The sequence below is a fragment of the Scyliorhinus torazame genome, chromosome 1 (genome assembly GCF_047496885.1).
Source record: "Scyliorhinus torazame isolate Kashiwa2021f chromosome 1, sScyTor2.1, whole genome shotgun sequence".
In the NCBI taxonomy this organism is placed as follows: Eukaryota; Metazoa; Chordata; class Chondrichthyes; order Carcharhiniformes; family Scyliorhinidae; genus Scyliorhinus; species Scyliorhinus torazame.
In genome coordinates this window covers 410,242,393-410,256,775 of record NC_092707.1, presented here as the reverse complement: position 1 = coordinate 410,256,775, position 14,383 = coordinate 410,242,393, and the positions used below count along the sequence as shown (strand labels likewise).

Genomic DNA, 14,383 nt, shown 5'->3' with positions numbered 1-14,383 from the left:
AGATTGTCAGATATTTCCTGGTGTGATGTAAAATATAATTTAATACTCTGTAAGTAATCAAGTTTGTTTCATACACCATATCCCTATTTTTCCCCAAATCACTCCTGGAGTGAGGTGTCATTTCATCACAGTTTTACCAAATTAAAATAAAATATTGGGGTTTCTGTTGCATATCTCATCCACTGTTTTCGTCTGGCCAGGATTGTAACATCAGATCCTCAGCAATGGGGTTGACTGTTAATTGCTCGCTAGGGAAATTAGGGATTGGCAATAAATGCTGCTCTTGCCAACAATGCCCACATCCCATAAACAAACAAAACAAACTATACACAATAACCAAGAGAAACGGAATTATTCTGTCAAAATTACGGGATTGTTATTTCCGAAGCAGTATGAATCCGATGAGCAAACTAAGTCCTGCAAATCCCGAAAGAGTTCCCACAATGATCCAGACAAGCTTCATCTTCTCAGCGTCAGCCGTGTCTGTGAAAGGAAATCACATGTTTACGGTTAAAGGACGGGGAATGGATTTGATTCTCGTCAGTCGGTGACATTTGAAATGGTAAAGTAGAGAAATGAAAGCAGGTGGAATTCAAACTGAGCAGATATTTCTATCTGCTGGACACCTGGAATAACAATGTCAGTTTAAACACAGATCAATTTGATTTATTGATAATGCGGCAGGCCAATCTTATATCGCACTCTGACCACTTGCTGGCCATTCTGGCTGACTTGGTAACAGTGCAGCAAAGTCCCACAGATGGAAAGAAAACCACCAACAGATCCCCAGTGGGTTCCGTTCTGTATCCTCCTCCGTCCACACCAACATTACACTGTAGGGGAGTGACTTTTGGATAGGTGGTGTGTATTGTGTGGCCGATACCACTAATGTGACCAGGCGATCCGTATAAACAAGATGAAGTTTGTTTTTAAACATGGAGGAGTTGAGTTGAGGAAAGGCAGAGCAATGGGGACTGAGATGAAGGTAAAGTTCTCTATATTGGAAGAGGAAATGTCAATGACACATCAGTTAGCAAGATGGAGTTTGTCTAAAAGATTGTGATTGCAAAATTAACAAGGAAGAATGTAGAGAGTTTTAGATTAATGGAACACCCTCCAAAGAGAATTAACCCATTCAAAAAAGTGCCTTAAATGTGTGAGTGGGATTGGGACTAAAGTTCAGAGTAATTGTGTTGATTCAGGTCATTGCCAATGTTGGCTGTGATGGGCAGCGTGCCAGGCTGAAAGGGAGCTAATGGGATGGGTTTTGTTTAGTTTATTCCCTCGAGTTACTGACTGGGGTGAACTCTCCTGCTCTTCTTAAGCTACTGTCATGTGGCCTCCTGCATCTCCCAGAGAGAGTGGACCAGGGCTTGGTTTAAAGTCTCGTCTGATCATCCTCTGATAGAATTGTTCCGAATTCTCAATCATTTTGCTGAAGCAAATTGAGACAAACTATTCCGACTTGTGATATTCATTCTTCAACACGACAAAGAAGATATTATCGGGCCATTATCACATTGCTATTTAGGGAGCTTGCTGTGCACAAATTGGCCGATACATTTCCTACATTTAAATAGGGCCCAAGCTTTACAAAGGGTTTAATTGGTTGTAAAGCACTTTGGGACAACTGGAGATGTCAGTAAAGGTCATTATGGCCTGGATTTTATGGATGGTGAGAGTACCTTGCTCATCATTCGGAGAGTCGGCGGGGACGACTCGACAGCATTGCTGCCATTTCCTGCTCAAATTAACTCGGGTCCGCATTTGGAAAGAAGTCCCAGTCCCTCCATGCACAGCGCTACAGTGGCTGTAAGAGGTACTGCAGCACTGTGCCTGAGACAATGTTCCAGGAACTGCATTGATGGTAAGTGGCAGTGTTCCCAGAAAGGGACAGTCCAGTGGCGATTTTGGAGTTTTTAAATTTAAACCTCAAAGATTTATTGAGAAGAAAAGAAAATTTAACCACACACAATTACAATTACACAGTTAAAATTGATTTCACAATATGTTCCCCCAAAAGACTCCCTAATTGATCAGACTCATAAATAAAATTCTTCCAGGCAATACTCCCTAATATATGTTTAACTATCAAAATCCAGTTAATATTAACCAAGGCACAACTGCTGTAACCTGACTAAATGTATCCCACATGATCTCTCAAACCACGTTTCACTCAAATGTGAAAATTAAAGACCTTCAGAAACTGCCTGACACCAGATTGCCGAGCCTGGTGCTCTATTCGGGACACTCTCACACATCCTTCTTTATACAATAACACAATGCTCCTTAAGGAATCTCGAAAAATTAACACCTGTTCTCACACCACTTTGCGACATTGGTTTTGCATATATCCACTCCGCATCTCAGGATAATCACTCCCCCCGCATTGGGCGGTGGGGCCGGGGGGGCGGGGGGTGGGAGACGCGGGGGACGGGGACCACATTGCCACATTTTATGATCACATCACAAATGGTCAAATTTGAGTCATGGATGTAGGAAAAAGGAAATTTGGATGCTGAATCCTCAATTTAAGAAAAGGTTTCTTGGTTTCAGGATGAATCCTGACATCCTGACTGGTGGAGGTGGAGGAAAACAGGAAGGGACATTTGTTCCCAGTAACCGGAAATGTGGGACACAGTGACCTCATATATCATTGAATTATCTCATGGGGGGGTCACTCTGTGAGATGCTCCTCCCACCCCGAGCAAATTCTGGCCTATTAAGTCGATGAATCAAGGTGGACACTAGGCATTGTTCACTCTAACTCACTCTGTATGGGCATTGTGGGCAATTCCCTTTGTCAGAGCAGAGCAGCAGGAGTAGGCCATTCAGCCCCTCTAGCCCTCTGCGTTATTCAACTGGGCTATGGCTGAGTGTTGACCTCAACACCATTTTCCCTCATTATCCCCATAACCCTCAATATCATTGGCACCTAGAAATCCATCAATCAGTGTGTCCTGCACTAGATTATGTGCTCGAGTCTGTGAAGTTGGATAATGTAACTTGTCCTTACTTATTACAGTGAGCTGGGTTCCATTCCAATCGATATCTCCCCTCACTTCACAATAGTAGATGGCAGCGTCACTGGGCTGAATGTTGCTGATTGTCAGAATGAAGCTGTTACTGGACATGTTTCGAGAAGACTGGAAACGCTCGGAGAAGCCAGGACCCCATCGTGTGTTGTTCAGTATCTCATCTGTTAAAATCCACTCGATGTAAGCTGGTTGTTGTCGGTACCAATGAACATCAGCGTATCTCACAGAGGCGTTATACAGGGTGCACTGTAACCGTGCACTCTGACCCTGTCTGATAGATTCTGGAGCAGGAGACTGGATAACCACTGGGGCATCTGCACCTTTGGAGAAACAATATTCATAACTTAAAAGAGTATCTGGATTTACAAAGTAGCTCTGGTAGTTAAACATAGAATCGTTGGTGCCTCACGGCGCCGAGGTCCCAGGTGCGATCCCAGCTTTGGGTCACTGTCCGTGTGGAGTTTGTACATTCTCCCCGTGTCTGCGTGGGTTTCACCCCCACAACCCAAAGATGTGCAGGGTAGGTGGATTGGCCACGCCAAATTGGCCCTTAATTGGAAAAAATGAATTGGGTACTTGAAATTGTAAAAAAAAAACACAGAGTCACTGAAGTGGAGAAAGAGGCCATTCAGCCCATCCAGTCTGCACCAACCCTCTGGAAGAGCACCCTTCCTCGGCCACTCCCCCACCATCCAAACAAAATCCTTAAATTGGCACCAATACCCATTTGAAGACCGCATTCCACCACCAGCATCAGGAGGGGGTCTCCCCATTTGGATAAAAACTAACCCACTTCGTGTTTCTAATGGTGACCTGGGGGAGTTCCTCATTGTCAAGTACTGGTTGCCATGACATCAGGAAGGGGGAGGGGGGCCTGTGTAGAGCTACCACCATGTCCAGGTTGCTAACCCCTCTTCCCACAATCTCAACCTCTGACCCCAAACCCTCCCACAATCACCTTTGGTCCGAATCCCTCAGCCTGACCTTGTTGTGGGCCACTGGTTTGACTGGTGTTTGCAATGTGCAGCTGCCTGTCTCAGGTACCATGGTCATGTGGAAGGCCCACTGATGTCTATGTATGTGCCTGATCCTTCACAAAGGAAGCAACATGGGCCTCTCCCTGGACCTCAGACCAGTGAGTGAGAGACCCCATCACCTGTATCAAGAAGCGGGCTTTGTGTCCAAAAAAGTGTGAACATTTGAGACTTCTGAGAACCACAAGACAGAACATGTGGTGAAGATTAATGAGAATCATGGAAACTGTACTTACTGGTTACATTCAGCTGTGACCCATCCCCACTGATATGTCCCCACACGGAGCAGTAATAGACGGCAGTGTCATTGGGCTGCACGTTGCTGATTGTCAGGATGAAGCTGTTGGAGCTGATGTGTCTGGCAGGCAGGAAACGCTCAGAGAAACCCGAATCCCGGTCTACATAATTCTTTGTATCAAGTGCTAAAATCCTCTCCCTCTCTTTCCCTGGCAGCTTCCTGTACCAATAAACGTTTGTGTATCTCACTGCGGCGTTCTGCATGGAGCAGTGGAACCGTGCAGTCTGACCCTCTGGGACACGTTCCACACTCGGAGACTGGATAAGGACTGGAGGTTTCTCACCTTTAAGAGAAAAATATCAACAATTTATAAACAGGTGCTGAGGTTGCAGTCTGGGCTGATTCTCCGCTTCCCCAGCCGCGTGTTTCTCGGTGGCGCGCTGTTCCCAGGCAGCGCGATTCTGCCTTCCCGCTTGTCAATGGGATTTCCCATTGAAGCCACGCCACAGGGAAAGCCCCGGGCGAGGGGGCACTGCCGGCGGCAATCGCCACGGCCAGAGAATTGCAGCCTTTCTTTCTGCTTTTAGTAGAAGTGCCACCCTCCGATCAGAGACTCGGGGGTCCTCGATCACAGGGTCAGACCCATTATTGACCTGTCAATCCCTCCATGCTCACATAATCCAATGGAGCTTCCCAAAAAGAAATGATGTGGGGGTGTTGCTGCCTCTCCAGCCACCCGCTGAGTTCCCATCACCTCCACAAGATTCCACCCATTGTCCCGGCCGCACTGAAGCCGCCAGTTAATGTGTTCCTCACTCACATTCAAAGTCTGGGGCAACTATTTTGTGGCCCTTGTCCTATTAGCTGAAGGAGTTGCTCAATTCAAGAACAAACCTTTGTTTCTTTAGTCCACATTCCAGCAATTCTCATTGATGATTGGAAAGTGAGCATTGAGCTGCTCAATAGTTTAATAAATCATTGTCGATGCCACCAATCTGTGTGGCCAGGACTGCAGGGAACAAAGCTCAGGAAGAATTCCCACCTCCGGGAGGGGAGGGCAAAGACAGCAAGCTGGAAAATCTCACACACCTGATGGCCCACACCCTGTGATTCTAAAAGAGATCGCTGCAGATTTAGAGAATGCACTCGTTACAAATTTCCCAAATTCCTTCATTTTAGGATCAATCCACGGGGACATCGGCCGGTATTCTGCGCTCGAGGCCGCTGAGATCGGGAAACCCGCTGGGATCGGCGCCGGGCGACAGACCCGTTCCCATTCTCTACCCGCCCCCCCGGTGCTCTGCTACCCCCCTACCCCGGTGCTGTGCTCCCCGCCCCCCCCCCCCCCTGCAACCTGATTCAAGTTCTGGGCGGTCAACTCAGTCTATGTGTAATAACATTATTTGGAATAAAAGTAATAAAGCATAGACATTACTCACTGGTTACATTCAGCCGGGTTCCTTTCCCAAAGATTTTCCCCCAAATCCCACAGATATAGACAGCGGAGTCACCGGGCTTCACATCTCTGACTGTCAGAATGTAGCTGTTACCGGGAACATCTCTGGAAGGCTGAAACCGATCATACAGACCTGTCGCCCGGGAAACTTCGCCATTTATATCATGACTCAAAATCCATTCCTTACTTTGTGAGCGGTACCAATGTAAAGTGTATTTATCCACAGTGTGCCCTAAATGCTTGCTCTGTAAGTCACACAGAAACGTCACTGTTCCACCCTCAGCCACTTTCACAACTTGAGGGGATTGGATAAGAACCGTCCCTGTCACATGACCTGTGAACAGAAAATAACTGAAGATCAGAACAAATAAGAAAATACAAAATAGAAGCTGAAACACAAGTTATTATAAAATCCCGTGTAGATCAGGAATTAATATTGTGCATTGTCATCAGTAACTTGTAGCCCAGTTGCTTTATCCACACCCTGAACTTCACTGTCTCACATCGCACTGTACTGACCAATAATGTCAGCCCAGCATTTTGTGCTCAAAGCCTCGCGTCTCAAGTGGGATTTGAACTGAGCCAAGATGGACACAGTGGGGAGGATTTGAGGGATAGAACGATGTGTTGGAGGTGGGTCAGATTGACCAAATGTGTGCTGGTGTTGTGAATGGCTGCCTGCAGGCCTTAGAGCCAGGAACAGAATGTATTCAGCCAGGAGCAGTGCAGTTTCCTCTGTTAAGCGTGGTCCAAGTTTAAATTATTGATATAAATGGTAAACAAGAGTCATCCCAGCACAGAACATTGTCGAGCTCCAATTCCCATCATGTCTCATTCATTTGTTTATTACCTTATCAAAGGAAATCTAAATATATAACATCTACAAGTTTACCTATGTCTACTCTCTTAGTTAGCTCTTCAAAGAATTCTGTTCAGTGGCATGGTAACACAGAGGTTAGCACTACTGCCTCACAGCACCAGGGACCCAGGTTCAATTTTGGCCTCGGGTGACTGTCTGTATGGAGTTTGCATCATCTCCCCGTGTCTGTTTGGTTTCCTCCGGGTGCTCCGGTTTCCTCCCACAGTATAAAGATATACAGGTTAGATAGATTGACCATGGAAAATTGCCCCTTAGTGTTCGGTTACGGGGATAGGGTGGGGGCCTGACCCTGTGTCATGTGCTCTTTCAGAGGGTCGGTGCAGGCTGGATGGGCTGAATGGCCTCCTTCTGCACTGTGGGGATTCTCTGAGTCTATGAATTGATTTGGTCAAGAATGACACGTCCATTTCAAGTCCTTGTTGACTATTCATTCTTCTGTTTGTTTTTTAGAGTCTAGATTATTTTAGTCGGAATTCCATTATGTTTCATACAACTTATGTGAAACCAACTTGTCTATAATTCCCAGGACATGTTATATTTCCTTTCTTAAGTGCAACATTTCTCTTAATTTTATTTTAATTGAGATTTCTAATCACATTGTTGGATGTCATTTCCTGTCTGACTTCACTCTCTTTCCTGGCTTCTTGTGGTTTCGCATCAAGGATCCTATCAGAAGCTGAGAAAGATAAAATCCAAAAGTCTATGAAAACTGATAAAATAATCATCTCCCATTGGGCACGCTGGGTAAACTGATCTCCTGACCCAACGATCGTCCAACAATCAAACTGGATCTCGAGAATTTCTGACCCCTTTGAGTTCCCAACGCCCCCTGCAGCCTGCGGCAACGTTACTGGATTCAGGAGCCTCAACGCAAGGGGCAGGGTTCTGACCCTCTGGTTCCAGAACATTCCAAGGTGGCTTTCTGAGATTGTCAACTCTGCTGAGGCACCGAGTGGGACCTCTTCACATCCCCCTCAACATCACCACAGGATTCCCATTGGGAAGCTCGGATCACTCACACTAATTAGATCAGGAAACATGCTCACAAAATTCCTGACTGAAGCATTGACACAGAAAAATGCCTGGAGTTGTGTCAGAGTCACTTCAGCCTTCAGCATCTGTACATTAAACATCCTCCTCAGTGTGCTGACCCCCTCAGCTATCCCTACACCTCCCATTCCCATTCACACAGACAGCAGTAAATAGGGGCACACAAGTTTGGGGGAAAGGCTTCAAGGGGGTGACTGTTCCTATGAGACGGATCAGGCTCCTCACGGACATGAAAGGGGTCTGAAGGATTTTGGGATGATAATTCAGGAGCAGTTTATGAATGGTGGATTTGAGGAAGAAATCCGCTGGCAAATTAATTCCCTCCATTTAACATTCTAGGATGGAAAATAATCCAATGAAAATCATCACGCAAATCAGGAGAAATGGGAATTAAAGAATTAACGAGGTTTTGTTAATTTTTGAATTAAATTTAGAGTACCCAAGGAGCAATTTGGAATGGACAATCCACCTACCCTGCAAATCTTTGAGTTGTGGGGGTGAAACCCACGCAGACACGGGGAGAATGAGCAAACTCCACACAGACAGTGACCCGGGGCCAGGTTTTAACCCAGGTCCTCAGCTCCCTAGGCAGCAGTGCTAACCACTGTGCCACCGTGCCGTCCAACGATGTTTTAAACATGAAGAGTGAGACAATTGTGTCTGTGGATTGCCGGCCGCTGGAGTTTCAGAGTGGGATCACTGAGCTGGGGGCTCAGTGTTGTCTCTGACGCTGTATTTTCCCATTGAACCATGAGAACCCCAAACTATCCCAACTCTTAAACAGGAAAATCTGACTAAAAATTCACATCACCCCCAATAACCAGAAAATCAACTCAAAAACATAACGATGTGCAAGCAGCCCCAGGTTACTTACCCACCGCCATACAGAGGGTGAGAGTCAGAACAGAGAGAGCTGGGCAAAACATTCCAAACAAAGTCCTTTTGCAAACACACAATTCTTGTTTCTTTCACACACTCTTCTATTCGATGTTGCTGTGAAAGATTGCGGGATGTCTCAACATTACTTCCTATTTTTACTTCTAGAGGTGTGACAGCACGGTAACATTGAGGTTATGACTGCTGCCTCACAGCGCCAGTCACCCGGGTTAGCAATGCTATCTCACAGTGCCAAGGACCCGGGTCAGCTGCTATCTCACAGTGCCAAGGACCCGGGTCAGGACTGCTGTCTCACAGTGCCATGGACCCGGGTCAGCACGGCTGTCTCACAGTGCCTGGGACCCGGGTCAGCACGGCTGTCTCACAGCGCCAGGGACACAAGTTCAATTCCAGTCTTGGGTGACTGTGTGGAATTTGTACATTCTCCCCGTGTCTGCGTGGGTTTCCTCCGGGTGCTCCGGTTTAATTCCACAGAGAAAAGATGCACAGGTTAGGTGGATTGGTCATGCTGAATTGTCCCTTAGTGTCCAAGGCTATGCAGTTTTGGTGGATTGGCCATGCTAAATTATCTCTCAGTGTCTAAAGATGTGCAGGTTAGGTGGATTGGCCATGCTAAATTGCCCGTACTATTCAAAAGCTTACATGGTGACATGGGGATAGATGTTGGGCGGCACGGTAGCACAGTGGTTAGCACTGTTGCTTCACAGCTCCAGGGTCCCACGTTCGATTCCCGGCTTGGGTCACTGACTGTGCGGAGTCTGCACGTTTTCCCAGTGTCTGCGTGGGTTTCCTCCAGGTGCTCCGGTTTCCTCCCACAAGCCGCGAAAACGTGTTGTTGGTGAATTGGACATTCTGAATTCTCCCTCTGTGTACCCGGACAGGTGCCGGAATGTGGCGACTAGTGTTAACGTAAACCTACTTGGGACAATAAAGATTATTAAAAAACAAAATTAAGTGTGGAGGAGTGGGCCTTGGCGGGGGGCTCGTTCACAGGGTCAGTATAGACTCAATGGGCCCAATGGCCTCCTCCTGCACTGTCGGGAATGTTTCTGTGATTCTCTGATTCATTCCCATGGGACAGATTGGGTCACTGAGGGACATTCAAGTGGTTTTGGGGATGATAATTCAGGAGCCCCAGCAGCAGACTTCAGCAAGGTTCACCCTGCGTCTCCACAGATACTCGGAGAGCTCGTCAGTACTGACCAGTGGAAATGGCTCCATTTTATTCTATGGACAATGGTCTCCATACCCTCACTCTGATGGTGTTTTTTAAAAATAAATTTCGAGAACCCAATTCATTTTTTCCAATAAAGGGGCAATTTTGTGTGGCCAATCCACCTACCCTGCACATCTTTGGGTTGTGGGGGTGAAACCCACGCAAACACAGGGAGAATGTGCAAACTCCAGAGCCGGGATCGAACCTGGGACCTCGGCAACGTGCTAACCACTGCGCCACCGTGCTGCCCTCCTGATTCCAGGGATGGCAGGACTGACGTATGAGGAGAGATTGATTAGTTTAGGATTGTTTTCGCTGGAGTTCAGACGAATGAGGGGGGATCTCATAGAGACTTATAAAATTCTATTCATCTAATTCTAGTCGCCGTAAATGCCATCTTATTGATCGAGATCGGAACTCCTCTGAACCTTGAATGAATATTTGAATGGAACCTCTGCCCCTCCCACCCTTTCCTCAGTCTCGTCTGATCCCTAATTGGCAAATATGTCTCCTGCAAGAAGACTACTTCTGCGCGGAGAGTCCGCAAATGAGTAAACACCCGAGACCTTTTAACCCGACCATTACCCCCTCACCTTCCCTTTCTGTGGTCCACCTTGAACTTGAACACAAGGAAGTGCGTGACAATGAGCTACCTGTGAACCACAGACCCGAGAATACAGGAAGAATGAATAGAATTGTACATTTGCAAAAGGACATTGTTTGGAATGTTTTGCCCAGCTCTCTCAGCTCTGACTCTCACCCTCTGTATGGCGGTGGGTAAGTAACCTGGGGCTGCTTGCACATCGTTATGTTTTTGAGTTGATTTTCAGGATATTGGGGGTGATGTGTATTTTTAGTCAGATTTTCCTGTTTAAGAGTTGGGATAGTTTGGGGTTCTCATGGTTCAATGGGAAAATACAGTGTCAGAGACAACACTGAGCCCCCAGTCCAGTGATCCCGCTCTGAAACACAAGCGGGCGGCAATCCACAGACACAATTGTCTCAGTCTTCATGTTCAAAACATCACATTGTCCCGGTTCAGTGACGAGGAACAGTTGTTGAAAAGAGTTATTGGAAGACTGATGCCACCTGTGGGATCACTCCCCACAGTGAGGTCAACACCATCAGGGTGAGGGACAGCACGGTATCACAGTGGGTTAGCACTGTTGCCTGACGGCGCCAAGGACCCGGGTTCGATCCCGACTCTGGGTCACTGTCCGTGTGGAGTTTGTACATTCTCCCTGTGTTTGTGTGGGTTTTAAAAGTTTATTTGAAAAAAACTCCCTGGAATCAGTCTGGTAAACCTTTACTGCTCACCCTCGAGAGCAAGAACATCCTTCCTCAGAAAAGGAGGCCAAAACTACACACAATATTTAATAAATGTTTCATTAAAGTTTTCCAATGAACGTTTTACATAACAAAAATAGAAATACAGATAGTAATAAACAATAACAAGAAACATATCCCAAAGTTCACAGTGAAACTACTGACACAACAGAATTAAAAAAAAACAGAACAAGGTGGGTTTTGTCTCCATGCCCAACTCACATTGTATCAACAGTACCCCCACCTGAACCCCCCGCCCCTCCCCCCCAGGATGCTGCTGCTGCTGACACTTACGGCTCCCCTCGAAAGTCAAGGAAAGGTTGCCACCGCCGGGAGAACCCCATCAAGGACCCTCTCAAGGTGAACTTTATTCGCTCCAGACTGAGGAACCCCGCCATATCGCTAACCCAGGTCTCCACACCCGGGGGATTCGAGTCCCTCCACATTAGCAAGATCCGTCACCGGGCTACCAGGGAGGCAAAGGCCAGTACCTCGGCCTCTTTCGCTTCCTGCACTCCCGGATCCTCCGAAACCCCAAATATCGCTACTGTTGGACTCGCCTTCACCCGAGTGTTCAAAATCCTGGACATCACCCTCGCAAACCCCTGCCAGAGTTCTTTAAGTGCCGGGCATGCCCAAAACATATGGGCATGGTTCGCCGGACTCCCTGCACATCTCGAGCAACTGTCCTCCACCCCAAAAAACTTACTCATTCTTCCCGCCGTTATATGCGCCCGATGCACCACCTTAAACTGGATTAATCCGAGCCTGGTACATGATGAGGAGGAGTTCACCCTGCTCAGCGCGCCGGCCCACAGACCCTCATCCAGCTCCTCACACAGCTCCTCCTCCCACTTGCCCTTCAAATCCTCCTCTGAGGCTTCCTCCACCTCCTGCAGCTCCTGATATATGTCCGACACCTTCCCCTCCCCTACCATTATGCCAGACACCACCCTGTCCTGGATCCTACGAGGGGGTAGCAGTGGAAATGTCCCCACCTATTTTCTAAGAAAGTCTTGAACCTGTAGGTACCTGAACGCATTCCCCGGGGGCAGGCCGAACTTCTCCTCCAGCACCTGCATGCTAGGGAAAGTCCCGTCAATAAACAGGTCTCCCATCCTCCTAATACCTGCCCTATACCAGCCTTGGTATCCCCCATCCAACCCACCCAGAGCAAATCTGTGGTTATTCCATATCGGGGTCCACACCGAGGCCCCCTCCTCTCCCCTGTGTCTCCTCCACTGCTCCCAGATCCTTATTGCTGCTGTCACCACCGGACTAGTGGTGTATCGCGCCGGTGAGAACGGCAGCGGAGCCGTAACAAGTGCCCCTAGACTGGTGCCTCTACACGACACCACCTCCAACCGCCCCCACGCCGCCCCCTCCTCCATCATCCATTTCCTGATCATGGCCACATTGGCCGCCCAGTAATAACTGCAGAAGTTCGGCAGAGCCTGTCTCGTCCCCCGGTGCAGACTGAAATATTCCGACCTTAGCCGGTTTGTGGACACACTCGCTGCAAGGGCCTGATACAGCAGCTTGACACACCCTATAAATCCCTCCCCAAATCCAAACCTGCCTAGCGCCTCCCACAGATACTCCCACTCCACCCTGTCAAAGGCCTTGTCCGCGTCCATCGCAGCCACCACCTCCACCCCCCCACCCCCCCAAGCCATCATGATAATATTCAGGAACCTCCTCACATTCGCGTTCAGCTGCCTGCCCTTAACAAACCCCGTCTGGTCCTCCCCAATCACTCACGGGACACAGTCCTCTATTCTCGTGGCCAGAATTTTTGCCAACAGCTTGGCATCCACGTTCAGGAGCGATCTCGGCCTGTAGGACCCACACTGAAGCGGATCCTTCTGCTTCTTCAGGATAAGCGAGATCAATGCCTGCGACATTGTCGGAGGGAGGATCCCTTTCTCCTTTGCCTCATTGAAGGTTCTCACGAGGAGCGGGCTCAACAGCTCCGAGAACTTCTTATAAACTTCGACGGGGAAGCCGCCCGGGCCCAGGGCCTTGCCCGTCTACCTGCCTGCCGGCCCCCTGACTACCTCCTCCTACCCAATCTGGGCCCCCAGTCCCTGCACTCGCTCTGCTTCCACCCTTGGGAACCTCAACCGGTCCATGATCCGCCTCATCCCTTCCCCCTCCCCGGGGGGTTGGGGGGGGGGGGTTCCGACTTGTATAACCTTCCATAGAACTCCCTGAAGACTTCATTGACCCTCTCTGGGCTCAGCATCATGTTGCCTTCCCTATCCTGCACTCCTCCAATCTCTCTGGCCGCCTCCCTCCTGCGCAGCTAGTGCGCCAGCATCCTACTCGCCTTCTCCCCATACTCATAAACTGCCCCCTTCACTTTCCTCAGCTCCGCCTCCGCCTTCCCCGTGGACAGCAAGTCAAACTCCGCCTGTAATTTCCGGCGCTCGTTCAACAGCCCCCCTCTGGGGCCTCCGCGTACCTCCTATCTACCCTGAGTATCTCTCCCACCAGTCTCTCCCTCTCCGCCCTCTCCTTCTTCTCTCTGTGGGACCTAATGGAGATTAACTCTCCCCTACTGACCGCCTTCGGAGCCTCCCAAACCACTGCCACTGTCACCTCTCCTGTGTCATTCGTTCCCACATAATTCTCAATACTCCTCCTTATCCACCCGCACACCTCTTCGTCCGCCAGCAGCCCCACATCCAGTCGCCAGAGAGGGCGCTGACTCCGTTCCACCCCCAGTCGCAGGTCCACCCAGTGCGGGGCATGGTCCGAGACCGCAATGGCCGATCTTTCTACCCCCTCCACCCTCGGGATTAATGCCCTACTCAACACAAAGAAGTCTATTCGTGAATAGACTTTATGGACATGGGAGAAAAAGGAAAACTGCTTCATCCTTGGCCGTGTAAACCTCCAGGGGTCCACTCCCCCCATCTGGTCCATGAACTCCCACAAGGCCCTGGCCGCCGCCGGCCTCTTTCCCGTTCTGGATTTGGAACGATCCAAGCCCAGATCCAAGACCGTATTAAAGTCCCCTCCCATAATCAGTTGACTTATCTCCAAGTCCGGGATCCTACCCAGTACACGCGTCATAAAGTCCGCATTGACCCAGTTCGGGGCATATATATTCTCTAACACCACCCGAGCCCCCTGCAGCTTGCCACTCACCAATATATACCTGCCCCCCTTGTCCGCCACGATACTCCCCGTCTCAACCGCCACTCATTTACTGATCAAAATAGCCACTCCACTGGCCTTTGAGT

The 14,383-nt window shown here is 48.8% G+C and overlaps 1 protein-coding gene across 1 annotated transcript; it reads right to left on the bottom strand.

The window, feature by feature from the left end:
• Positions 1 to 351: 351 nt before the first annotated feature.
• LOC140428366 (uncharacterized) lies at positions 352 to 8,706 on the bottom strand. Its single transcript, XM_072514756.1, has 5 exons — positions 8,571 to 8,706; positions 5,750 to 6,100; positions 4,309 to 4,653; positions 3,017 to 3,358; positions 352 to 483 (listed from the first exon to the last, which is right to left on the bottom strand). Exons 1-5 carry the CDS (start codon positions 8,620 to 8,622, stop codon positions 377 to 379), a joined length of 1,197 nt encoding a protein of 398 aa, XP_072370857.1. The 5' UTR covers positions 8,623 to 8,706; the 3' UTR covers positions 352 to 376.
• Between the last annotated feature and the right edge of the window lie 5,677 nt (positions 8,707 to 14,383).

Coding starts and splice junctions, on each gene's coding strand:
- LOC140428366 (XM_072514756.1), bottom strand. CDS start 8,622: ATGTTTTGCCCAGCTCTCTCTGTTCTGACTCTCACCCTCTGTATGGCG. Junction 6,101..8,570: donor CACCCTCTGTATGGCGGTGG/GTAAGTAACCTG, acceptor TTCTGTTCACAG/GTCATGTGACAGGGACGGTT. Junction 4,654..5,749: donor AACCCGGCTGAATGTAACCA/GTGAGTAATGTC, acceptor TTTCTCTTAAAG/GTGAGAAACCTCCAGTCCTT.